A 12,989-nucleotide genomic window follows, 5' to 3' on the forward strand; every position below is an offset into this window, starting at 1 on the left:
TTCTCCTGAGGCACAAAAACCTCTCCAGGAATACCTGAAAACTTTGCTGGAACAAACCACAGCTCATGTCCCATGGAACTGTTAACTGGGGCATGAGAACTCCAATTTCTGCTCAGGGAGGGTCTCCCTCCCTCCTTCCAAAATCCCACAAATCCCACCAATTGTCACACTCCAAGAAAGGAGCAAAAAGCAGCCAACAAACCATTCCCAATGCCTTGATCCCTGGGGCTCAAAGAATCCCAAACTGGGATCCCAAACTGGGACATGAGAACTCCAATTCCTGCTCAGGGAGGATCTCACTCCCTCCTCCCAAAAATCCCACACTCCTAAAAATGGGAAAACGAACCCCAAGGATGAAAAATGTGCCAAAAAACCTCCCCCAGCTCCTTCCCTGAGCAGGGAAATGTGGGATTTGTGGAAGTTTTACCTTCACAGGTGGGTGGGGGTCCCTCAAACTGCAGGTGGGTGCCCAGTTTGCAGGTGAGGATTTCGTTCCCGATCAGGGTGAAGCCAGGGAGGCAGCGGTACCTGACGATGTCACCTGGGAAGGGATGGAAAACAGGGATGGGAGGGGGAAATGCAATTAAAAAAGGGGAATGAGGATGAGGAGGATGAGGGAAGGCTTTACCAATGTTGAACTCCTCGTTTTCTGTGATGATCTCGGCGTTGGGAACCATGGTGGGAGGCTGGCAGCGGAAAAGCTGGAAAGCTGGAAAGCAAGGGAGGAGCAGAACATCCTGAGGGCAGCCACGATGGAAGCAGGGAAATTCCTCCCTTTCCACAAGGAAATTCCTCCCTTTCCACCAGGAAATTCCTCCCTCTCCATCAGGATATTCCTCCCTCACCACAAGGAAATTCTTCCTTTTCCATGAGGAAATTCCTCCCTCTCCACCAGGAAATTCCTGTCTTTCCACCAGGAAATTCTGCTTTTTCCATTAGGAAATTCCTCTTTCCCCACAAGGAAATTCTCCTTTTCTACTAGGAAAATCTTCATTTTCCACAAGGAAATTCCTCCCTCCCCACAAGGAAACTCCTCCCTCTCTCCAAGGAAAATCCTTCCCTTTCCACCAGGAAATTCCTCCTTTTCCACAAGGAAATTCCTAGACTAAAAACTTTCTAGAAAAAACTGGTTTGAAAGATTTTGTGGAAAAAAATGGGCTGAAAAACCTCCTGGAAAAAAACTTGGTTTGATAAAGTTTGGGGGAAAAAACTGGGCTGAAAAACTTCCTGGAAAAAAATTGGTTTGAAAAATTTTATGGAAAAAGAAACTGGGCTGAAAAACTTCCTAGAAAAAACTTGGTTTGATAAACTTCGAGGGAAAAATCTGAGCTGAAAAACTTCCTGGAAAAAACCTGATTTGATAAACTTTGTGGAGAAAAACTCATCTGAAAAACTTCCTTGGGAAACCCAGCCTGAAAAACTTCATTAAAAAAAACTGGGCTGAAAAAAATGTGGAAAACTTGGGGTAAAAGGGTATTTTTTTTGCATTTTCCCAGATCTATTCCCCAATATTCCCAACATTTTCCCCCAAGGGAAGCAGCAGCTCAGACCATAGAAGTAGATGGCGAAGATGCCCCCGTTGGCGCCGTCGCTGTGGAATTTCAGCAGGACCTGGTTGGAGGAGCTCTGGGCAGATTTCTTGGCTGAGTTGCCTGTGAACACCCCCAGCTGTGGGGCTGTTTGCTGGGGCCCATCCCTGATGGCAGGAACACAAGGAAAAATTGATTTTTCCAAGGATTTAAGCCTAGGAACCCAACCTAGGCTTTCCTTTCCCTTCCCCGCATCCACATTTCACAACCCCTGCTCCAATTTAAACCCTACAACTTCTCCTTACTCCCAGCTGGGCAATCAGAAACACAAATTTCTTTTTTAACCTCAAAAACTGAGGAATTAGGAATTATTTCCCAAAGGAATTTCACTCCCTGTTTGCCCAGCAAATCATGGATTCTGAATATCCCCTCCAGAATACCAGGGGATATTGTGAAGGTCAGACTTTTGAGTGCTACAAGCTCAAACTTTGGTCACAAACTCTTTAATCAGAGCTCCCCTGGCTACCTGAAGTTGATAATCTCCATTCTTAATAAATAATACCAGGGGATATTCTGAAGGTCAGACTTTGAGTGCTACAAGCTCAAACTTTGGTCACAAACCCTTTAATCAGAGTGGCTACCTGAAGCTGATAATCTCCATTCTAAATAAATAATGGAGATTATCATTATAAATAATATTTTTATTTATTCATATTGAAAGAAAGCTCAAAAAAATTTTTAATTTCTCTTCTTTTCTCCAAAACACCAGAAGCTCCCAGCCTGCAAAGGGGATCCCAGGGGTCCCATTCTCAGTTGCTGCTGTTTCAAAGGCAGGATTATTTCCCAAAATGAGTCCTTGGAGTGACCCCCTGCACCCACCAGACAGTGATGAAGTCGTTGTAGGGCTCTGTCTGCAGCAGGGTGAAGTTCAGGTGGATCCCGTATCCCACGGGCACTGTCAGCAGCCAGGTGCAATCCTGGGAATTTGGGTACTGGTTGGGGAAGCCAGGAGAGTAAACTGTCCCATTCTGGGCTGTGACATTGCCCCCACAAGGCACTGCAGGGGAGCAGAGAGAAACACAAATCCCGTGAGGAAACATCCCCTTAAACATCCTTATATCCCATTTTTATTACTTTTTTTTTTTTTTTTTGGTACAAAAGTAACAATTCTGCATATAGAAAAACCCAGATTTTGTCCTAACTTGCCTGAAATAACTCCTCTCTGCTGCAAGCATTGAAAGAGCAGCTGAGGATTCAGCTCTTTGTGTTCTCTGGGGTTCAAGGACTTACAAGAGGGCAAATATCACCTCTCTCCCTCCTTGCACAGCTCCTGCAGAGCCAGAGCTGGGATAAAGGTCAGTGCTCCTGGGAAATGGGCTGGGAAATCTTCAATAAGCAGCCCTGAACTTCTCAAAGGTTCACCTGAAACCCTTATGGAAGCAAATCCCACAGAATTCCGGCCAGCAGCCTGAGGGGTGAAAGGCTGAAACAGCCATGGGGGGTTGGAAAAGAGAATTTGGATGAGTTTGGATGCCTGGATTGTGAATCTTCAGCCTGCAGAGTCCTCTGAGCACAGTTTTCAGAAAAAAAAAAACCACCTTGGAATATTCCTGAGGATCTCCCACCTGGAGATGCCCATGAAGGAGACAGACAGGGACACACACAGAGTCCTCAGAGCTGCAAGACTCTTTTATCAGTGATTGTTTTTATTTATCAGAGCTAAACCAATGGAAGCTGGGATGTTGTTGAGGGAATAAAGCAGCAAGGAATTATCACTCCAAGGCCCCTGGACTGTGCCACACAGCAATAACAGCTCCAGCAGGAAGGTGAGAGACACAAATTCTCCTTACCCACACCACAAGACTCAAACCCCTCGAAACACCCCAAATATTCACTAAAACACCTCATGGAGACCACAATTCCCTCCAAGAGCTCATTCCCAGCCACACCTTTGCTCCCAGAGCAAACCCAGCCCATCCCAAGGAGCTGAAGTGCCGTGCCCAGGTGAGCCCAGGCTGTACCTTCACACCTGGCCAGGGGGTGGTCCCAGTTCCCGTTGGTGCTCAAGACTCAAACCCCTCTCAGAAGCTGCTGAAACACCCCAAATAGTCACCAAAACACCTCATGGGTCCCTCCAAGAGCTCATTCCCAGCCACACCTTTGCTCCCAGCCCATCCCAAGGTGCCCAGGTGAGCCCAGGCCGTACCTTCACACCTGGGCAGGGGGTGGTCCCAGTTCCTGTTGGTGCCGTGCTGGCAGGTGAGCACGGGGTGCCCGATGAGCTGGTAGCCAGGCAGGCACTCGAAGGAGATGGACTGGCCGACGTTGTAGCCAGCTCCTCTCACCACGCCGTTGGCAAAGGGCTCCGGGTCGGGGCATTCCTGCAGCTCGTAGGCTGGGGAAACACAATGGGGATTTGTGTTTGTGTTTTATTTCCCAGGGAAAAAGGGACAGGGCAATGAGAAACGGCCTCAAGCTGTGCCAGGGGAGGGGCAGGATGGAGTTCAGGAGGAATTTCTCCATGGAAAGGGTTGGAAGGGGGTGCCCAGGGAGGTTTGGCGTCAACAACCATGGAGTTAACTCAACAACCATTGATTTAACTCAGCAACCACAGAGTTAACTCAACAACCATGGAGTTAACTTAATAACCACTAAATTAACTCAACAACCACAGAGTTAACTCAATGATCACAGAGTTAACTCAACAACCACAGAATAACTCAACAATCATAGAATTACCTCAACAACCATGGAGTTAACTCAACAACCATGGAGTTACCTCAACAACCATGGAGTTACCTCAACAACCACTGAATTAACTCAACAACCATGGAGTTACCTCAACAACCATGGAGTTAACTCAATAACCACTGAATTAACTCAACAACCATGGAATTAAATCAACAACCACAGAATTAACCCAATAACCATGGAGTTAACTCAACAACCACTGAATTAAATCAACAACCACGGAGTTAACAAACACGGAGTTAACTCAACAATCACAGAATTAACTCAACTCAACAACCACGGAATTAACTCAACTCAACAACCACAGAGTTAACTCAACAACCATGGAATGGGCTCAATAACCACAGAATTAATGGAATTAACTCAACAACCATGGAGCTAACTCAACAACCATGGAGTCAACTCAAAAACCACAGAATTAACTCAACCACCACGGAGTCAACTCAAGAACCGCCGCCCCCGGGGCAGGGCTGTCCCTGCTCACCCTGGTACTCCAGCTTGAAGCCGGGTTTGTTCTGGGAGTGGTCGCTGTGGAAGTAGACGGTGGTCTCGTGGGAGGTGGAGAGCAGCGAGCCGGGCAGCTCGGCGCCGCTGAAGCGCCCGATGACGCTGCTGGTGTCGTAGGGCCCGTTCCGGATCTCCACAAAGTCGTGGTTGGGCTCCGTGGAGAAGTTCAGGAACTGGATGTGGGCACCTGCAGAGGGGGGGAGGAGGAGTTGGGCTCTAAAATTGCAGCTGAGGTTTTGCACCGGCACCAGTTCCAACAGCAGCACTCACATCAGCACTAACCTCAGTTCCAATCTCAATACTAAACCCAGCTCCAACATCAGACTAACTCCAACTCCAACACCAGCACCAACCCCAACATCATCAACCCTGGTTCCAATCCCAATACCAAACCCAGCTCCAATCCCAACCCAAAAATCAGCACTGACCCTGGCTCCAATCCCAATACCAAACCCAGCTCCAACCCCAGCACCAACATCAGCACTAACCCCAGCTCCAATAGCAGAACCAACCCCAACATCAGCATCAACCCTGGCTCCAATCCCAATACCAAACCCAGCTCCAACACCAGCATCAACATCATTACTAACCCCAGCTCCAACAGCAGTACCAACCCTGGTCCCAACCCCAGCTTTAAACCGAGCTCCAACCCCCACATCAGCACCAACCCCAGCTCTTACCCTAGTTTCAATCCCAACATCATTCCCAGCTCCAATCCCAGCTCCAACCCCAACCCCAACATCAGCTCCAACCCCAGCTCTAACCCTTGTTTCAATCCCAATACCAACCCTAGCTCCAACCCCAGCACTGCCCACCTGCACAGCCCAGGACACCCTGGACACTCAGCAGGACTTTAACTGCCCTGGGGACACAGAGTGCCTTCAAACTGACTCAGAGGAGCTTTGGAGTGGAGCTTAGGAAGGAATTCCTCCCTGGGAAGGTGGGGAAGTCCTGGTTTAGGGTGCCCAGAGAAGCTGTGGCTGCCCCTGGATCCCCAGGCCAGGTTGGAGGGGGCTTGGAGCACTTTGGGATAGTTCCCCTGGCAGGGGGTGGAATGAGATGATCTTGAGGTTCTTCCCAATCCAAACCAGTCAGGGATTCTCTGATTTTTCAGCCCCTCTTCTGTGATGGCACCAACCCAAACCCATCTCTCTCACCAAACCCCACAGGCAGCAGGATCCTCCACGTGCAGTCCAGGTTGCTGGGGTAATTTCCCGGGAATCCTGGGCTCAGGAGCACTCCTTCCATCTCTTCTGCTGTTCCTCCACACTGGGCTGGAAGAACAACAGGGTTCATGGTCAGGATCCAGTGACAGGATCCCTGAGGGGCTTGTCTGGGTGAGGGCCATGGGAAATGAAGGAATTAACGACTCAGCTGATAAAAAGGAACCAGCACCAAGCTTCCAGGGCCACATCAGGAATGGATGTGCCTTTCTCCTGCCCTTGGGAGATGAAGACTGAGCCCAGGGATCCAGTTTGGGCCACCAGAAAGGGAAAGCCAGATGTGAGCAGTGACAGAGGGGATGGACACCTGCTCTGCCCACAGACATTGCATCAAACCAGGCACCAGCACTTGCTTGACATCTTCACCAGCTCAAAGAATGACTGTGAAGAAGCTGAGTGATGCTATTCTGACCCCAGTTACAGCTTCTCCATTCCCCTGCCAATCTCTGGGCAGTCTGTCACTGATAAATCCAGCACGGAGTGTTTGCTCGCTGCCTGCAGCCCACTGCCAGCCACGACAGCACAAAAATATGTTTACAAAAGGCATCACATGAAATTGCAGCACTGACAGCACCTCCTCACACTTATCTGGATGACCTCCACGTGGTCCCAGCAGCAGCACCCAGCTGAATCCAGCCAGGTGTTCTCTAACTCGCTGTCACAGCCAGGCACAGGCTCTTTGTCCAATATCTCATTAGCCCAGACCTGCTCCTAACGAGGTTTCTCCCAGAAGATTTCTCTTTCTTTTCCCTCCTAATGGCTCTTTAATAGAACTGCTGCTGAATTATTTAGGTGCCCAGCAGCCGCAGGAAGCAGGCCAGGAGAAAATCAAACTGTGCTTGGAGCAGGGGCTCTGGTGGGCACAGGGCAGAGCCCCAGCACTGTCACACCCACAAAGGTGACACTCACTCCTCCAGGGGTGGCTCCAGATGTTTTTCTGCCTCTCTGCAGCTGCCTGACCTTTCCCAAGGAGGGGATAAGAGAGGGACAGCCAAAATCCTTCTGGGTTGGGAGACTGGTGCTGATTCAAAGAACAAAACTTGTGGTTTGGCAGCTTTTGGGATCCTCCTCCATGCTGGGATCTCCCAGCTGAGCCCAAGGACTTCTGCTTCCATTCAGAGCAGCTCCCAAGGGAATGGGCCCTTTAGCTCAGTCATTCTCCTGGAAATATCTCTCCATTTATTCCTGGCCTGCAGATCATCAGATAAAAGAACTGTTGGCTCTTATAATTACTTTAAAGCCAAATGATGTAAGCTGGAACAGCAGGAGCCCAAAATAACTGTTAACTAAAGCTATTAAATGCATAAATGTCTCTCTCAGAGCTGCAAAATGTGCAATATGAATATTAAACATCTACATTTGCTAAAAGCAAATGACTGAAAATAATTTTTAAAAACCTCCTGCAAGTTCCATTCACCTCCAGACCTCTTGCACAGGGAAAATGGAATGTCCAGGCCTGAACATCTGAACAGATCTGAGGGTAAACAGTGACCTGGACAAGTGACCTGTGGACAGCAGAGTGGCCACAGCAAGTTGGGATGCTGGGAGAGACCAGGTCCCAGTGAAAGCAGCAGCTTTGGTGGTATCAAACACATTCCACAAAAATAAACCACGCTTCAGATGGAAAAAATAAATCCTCAAGCCATAAAACCAGCCTGCATCCAGCACGAGGAAATTGGAGGTTTTCCCTTCTGAATGGGGGATAATTCTGTGTTTCACATTTTGTGCTAGAGCCACATCTGTAACATCCAAACCAAAGCACTCCAGGCACCCCACGGGGACTTCTCGTGCACAATTTCCCTGGCAACCCAATGCTTCCTCACACTTGCAGAACCAACCTGAAATTTCTCTAAATCAGCTCCTTGTTTTATTTTAGGGAAGTGTTATAAATATCAGCCAGGTAGAAAGAAGTTGATTCCTTACCAATGCAGAGGGGTGGAGGGTAATTCCAGCGGCGCACCGTGCCCGGCATGCAGGAGATGTGAGAGTGGCCCTGCAGGGATGGAAAACAAAACAGGGGTTTGGGAGGTGGATGGAAAACAAAGGGAGAGAGCCCCTCCCTGTCCTGGAAGGAAAAAATTCCCTGCAAGATGGATCTGATCCAGAGGAAGATGCCTGTTGCATGTGGGGTACCAGAAAAATGATGCTTTAAAGAATGTAGGAATGAAACAACTGGATTTGGAGATGATCTTTCACACTTGGGGATTATCTCTGGAGATAATATTGGTGTAGGAGGTCATCTAAAGGCTGGTCATTATTGGAGGAAGATATGGAAAAACGTCCATAAATGCCCACTCCTCTAAGGGGGGAGTGAATACAGTTGTACAAATTTAGCAAATTAGCATAATTGACAAAAATAATCATAAATAGCGAGGTAATTCAACCATCTCTGAATCCTCTCCCTCATCAGGGACTAAACTTTGTGTCTCCAAGAGCTGGTTACAATCTTGGAAGAGCCAAGGAAGAACAGGAACCTGGGACCCCCAGCCTGGAGCTCTGGAATGTGGTTTGTCTTTCTGCCTTGGGAAAAGGCAGGGAAAAATACTGGGACTGACCACAAATATTACAACAGAGGTAGAAATAGATGTGTAAAGAATATAGGGAACGCAGAAAAGCAGGAATCCTTCTGGTAATGCTCAAGGACCTGGAACAGAGTTACAGGAATAAAGGAGGGATTTATTAGAAGGTTTTTACAGGAGACACCTTGGGCAGCACAAGGCTGGAGATGGACTCAGGAGATCCAAGATGGACCCTGAGTCACAAATTTTCACACTTTTATAAATTTTGGTCCACTTCCATATGGGGTTAACTGTCCAATTCCAGCTGCAGGTTCTGCAGTCCCACCCTCCCAGGTTGCTCCCCTCCATTCCCTGTTTGCACTTTTTGGGGCTGAGGCTGCAGCGGTGTCCTTGGTTCTGGGGCTGGAAATTGATCGTTCTCTGGGACTGAGGAGAGGAAAAGGATTGTTCTGTGTGACCGAGCTGTGAGGAGACCTTGCTAAAACTCTTTATAAGGAGTTCAGGGTCCCACTGTGGGGCAGTGCAGGGTCTGGAGAAGCAGGGGGCTGTGGCTGTACCTGCAGGGCGTAGCCCGGCTCGCACTGGAAGGACACCACGTCGTTCACCAGGTAGCGCTCGCCGATCTTCAGCCCATTGCCGGGAACTGCGGGCTCCGGGCAGCTGGAGAGACCCACGGCTGTGGGGAGAAGGGAAACGGGAGCTCAGGGAGTGGGGCTGGGGCTGTGCTGGGGGCTGCAGGGATGGGAACACGCTTTGTGTTCTATCCTGCTCCCGTTTGCCACCGCATACTCTGGTGGGGGAATTCTGTTTATTATGGATTCTCCAGGGACAGCCCATTTCCATCCCCACATTTACAGCTGGAAATATCCTGCTGCAAACCCAACTAACAACCTGTAACATCTCATGAGAGGTGATGGGCTCTCCTTCCCTTCCCTTCTTCCTTTCTCCTTTCGTTTCTCCTTTCCTATTCCTTCTCTTTCCCTCTCATCTTCCTTTCCTTTCCTTTCCTTTCCTTTCCTTTCCTTTCCTTTCCTTTCCTTTCCTTTCCTTTCCTTTCCTTTCCTTTCCTTTCCTTTCCTTTCCTTTCCTTTCCTTTCCTTTCCTTTCCTTTCCTTTCCTTTCCTTTCCTTTCCTTTCCTTTCCTTTCCTTTCCTTTCCTTCCCTTCCCTTCCCTTCCCTTCCCTTCCCTTCCCTTCCCTTCCCTTCCCTTCCCTTCCCTTCCCTTCCCTTCCCTTCTTTTCCTTCCATAACCCACATCTCTCTCCTTTTCCCACATTTTTTTCTCTCCATTTCCCACATTTTCTCCTCTCCATCCATCTCCCATCTCCCCTCTGCACATCTCAGGGAGATAAAATGAATCCTGCAGGCTCCTCTCCATCAAAACCTCCTGCATCCCTGCAAGGGCTCCTGCTCCCCACAGAGCCCCAGGCAGGGGGAAAATAAAAGAGAAAAGGAGCAAGGAGAGGCTGAGTCTCGTCCCAAAGCCCAGTCACGCTTCCCTCCCTGCTCCTGGATGTGCTGCTTGACCTTCAGCGAGGCAGCAGGGAAAATGGCTTTAAATAACTTCTCCTTCACATCAGTGCCTTTCACTCAGTCCCAAATTGCTCCTGCCTTTGGAGCATGCAGAGGTAAGAGCTCAGCCTGAGTGCCACAGTGAGGGAGAAACCTGAGTTTTCCTCCCCTGTTTGAGCTCATCTCTCCCAACTTCCTCCCAGAAAAAACACAAAAAAACCTAACCCAGGACTCAGAGCTGGGAGATTCCAATTGTACAAACAGAGCAGAAATCACATTATTTCCAGCTGCCCTGAAAATCAACACCTATTAATTTCCTCAGCCAAGGAAACAGACAGGGCTGATAATCCCCAGGCTCATGAAAAACCTGGCCATGATTTTTGCAGGAGGGTGCTCAAAGGATTTATCGACTGGAATAGAGCTGGAGAAGAAACAGAGTCACAGCCAGAGGATTCCTGCAGCTCCCAGAGCACAGGCTGGGCACATTTATTCTCTCCCAATCCTGTGGTGGCTGTAATCCTGCTGGATTCAATAATGGACAGGGTTTCAGTGAGTAAAGGCAGCAAATCCTGGAAGGTTTTAGTGCTGCTTGGCTCTAAAGCAGCCCCAGCTGTGCCATTGCAGGGAATCTCACACTGGTTGGGGTGGGAAGGCTCCTAAATCACCCAACTCCCTCCCACCAGCCCAGGCTCACCCTCACCAGCAGCAGAGCTGGGAAAAATCATGGAACATCCTGAGCTGGGACCTGCAAGGATCATCCACCCACTCCTGGCTCTGCAGGATAACCAACCCCAAAATGTTTAGGATGGATTTAGGGAAATGCTCTTCTCCCCAGGCTCCCCAGGGAATGGGAACATTCCCAAAAACTCCAGGAAGTTTTGGACTTCCTGGATCATCCACCCCACTCCTGGCTCTGCAGGATAACCCCAAAATGTTTAGGTTGGATTTAGGGAAAGGTTTTTCCTCCAGGCTCCCCAGGGAATGGGAACAATCCCAAGAGCTTCGAGAAGGTTTGGACAGGGTGGGATTTTTGGGCCAGGGTTGGACTGGATGATGCTGGTGGATCCTTCCAGCTCAGGACATTCCATAATTCTCTGCCAGTGTTATCCAAAATAACAGGCACCCCCACCTCCCCTGCAGCTGGGCTGCTGCACCTCTCCTGATCAGACATCAGGAATCAAACACAAACCCAGGGGAAAATGAGTTTTTGTCATCCCCATCCACACCTGACAGTGATTTCCCAAAGGATTCTCTTCCCTGCCTCACTCAGGTTTGTTCTCTCACCACTGGGGATTTCTTTTTGAAAACACATTCTCTGGCTAGGATCACATTTAGCCACGTGCTGGGGTCTGTATTCCCAAAAAAACCTGGCATGAGCCTTGCTGGGAGCAAAATGCTGCCATTCCAGGAGGTGTTGGGATCATCCCTAACCAGGAACCCATTCAGGTGCTCCACCCCACCACAGAATTTGAGTTGGAGGGGACATTAAAGATGTTTTTAAGGTGTTTTTGTAAAGGAGGGGTGCCCACACCACCTCAGAGCTTCCAGAGGTTGTGCCAAGGTGCCCTTGGACAAGGAGGATGGATCAACCACCTTGGGAATGCTCCTGTGCAGGGCTCTGAGCACACAGCACAGGAATTCCTGGATCCAGGAATGTGCCCAGGGCAGCTCAGGGTGCTGGGGCTGTGGGGACAGGAGCACATCCAGCAGTGAGGGAGGGGAACATCCCCAACACCCACTAAAATACTGCAGAAAACCCACCCTGATAACACTGATAACACTGATAACATGGAGTTCAGCCCTCAGCTGTGAGCAGAGCCTGCCCAAGCTCTTTGTGCAGCCCCATCCCTGCAGTTTTTCCAAGCTCAGGCTCCATCAAAATGCTCAAATTGAGTTTTATCTCCGTTCTGACCCTGCTTTCCTCAGGGGATGACCTCTGAGGACCCTTCCAGCCAGGATTTTTGAGACGAGGACATCTCCAGACCTGCTGGTTCCATCAGGGAATGCCAAGAGCTGGAAGTCCCTGGCAAGCAGCACTCCCCAAACCCAGATCCCAGCCTTGCGCCCACGGATTTTTTAACCCTTTGTGCCACAAAAAGCTGCCACCAGGCTCATCCCACCCCTCTGTTCCATCTTTCCTCTATTTATCACTCCCTCCCTGAGAGCAGGGAGCCACAGCAGCTCCTTCCCCCACTTCCCCAGCCCTGCAGGCACCTCCCCATCTGGCAGGAGCTGCGGGATCAAGGCTGGAGCTGCTCTTACTTTTGTATTCCAGGTGAAAGCCGGCGGCAGAGACGCTGATGTCGGAATAGAAATGCAGATAGAGCTGGTTTGAAGTGCTGTTGAGCAGCGCAGGCACTGTGGTTCCTGGCAAAACAAGAGGAGCACAAAAGCAGGGGGGAGTGTGAGAAATGCCTGTTTGATGATTGGCTTTTGGCAAATATTCAAATGGATGTTATAGGGGATGTGTTAGAAAGTGATGCTGGATTAATTCTCTTAAGTAGGGTGCTAAATATAGAAATAAATGCTATATTTATACTAAAGAATAGAGAAAGGTTTAACATGAAAGGTTTAACAGAGCCCTGACACAGCCTAACCATGACTGGTCATTAAGTAAAAACAATTCGCATGAAATCAAACAGTTGGATAAAGAATGTCCAAACCACATTCCAAAGCAGCAAAACACAGGAGAAACAAATGAGATAATTATTGTTTTCCTTTTTTCTCTGAGGCTTCTCAGCTTCCCAGGAGAAAAATCCTGGGCAAAGGGATTTTTCAGAAAATGTGACAGTGACAGGGGATATTCCATAATTCTCTGGGCTGCTCTGCTCCAGCCACACACAGACCCATGGGCTCCATCTCCCTGTGAAAAATTCGTATTTTATGATTGGCTTTTGGCAAATATTCAAATTGATGTTATATGGGATGTGTTAGAAAGTGATGCTGGA

The 12,989-nt window shown here is 49.0% G+C and overlaps 1 protein-coding gene across 1 annotated transcript in view; it reads right to left on the reverse strand.

Moving 5' to 3' along the window:
* CSMD2 (CUB and Sushi multiple domains 2) overlaps positions 1 to 12,989 on the reverse strand; it is a 234,388-nt gene that overhangs the window by 34,219 nt on the left and 187,180 nt on the right. The window contains exons 37-46 of the mRNA XM_059488507.1: positions 12,304 to 12,408; positions 9,087 to 9,205; positions 7,934 to 8,003; positions 5,945 to 6,061; positions 4,765 to 4,974; positions 3,736 to 3,924; positions 2,409 to 2,586; positions 1,551 to 1,696; positions 629 to 709; positions 428 to 541 (exon numbers count right to left, since the gene is read on the reverse strand). Of these exons, the coding sequence (XP_059344490.1) occupies positions 428 to 541; positions 629 to 709; positions 1,551 to 1,696; positions 2,409 to 2,586; positions 3,736 to 3,924; positions 4,765 to 4,974; positions 5,945 to 6,061; positions 7,934 to 8,003; positions 9,087 to 9,205; positions 12,304 to 12,408 (1,329 nt within the window). The remainder of the gene's footprint in view (positions 1 to 427; positions 542 to 628; positions 710 to 1,550; positions 1,697 to 2,408; positions 2,587 to 3,735; positions 3,925 to 4,764; positions 4,975 to 5,944; positions 6,062 to 7,933; positions 8,004 to 9,086; positions 9,206 to 12,303; positions 12,409 to 12,989) is intronic.

This window comes from Ammospiza nelsoni, chromosome 25 (assembly GCF_027579445.1).
Source record: "Ammospiza nelsoni isolate bAmmNel1 chromosome 25, bAmmNel1.pri, whole genome shotgun sequence".
Lineage (NCBI taxonomy): Eukaryota > Metazoa > Chordata > Aves > Passeriformes > Passerellidae > Ammospiza > Ammospiza nelsoni.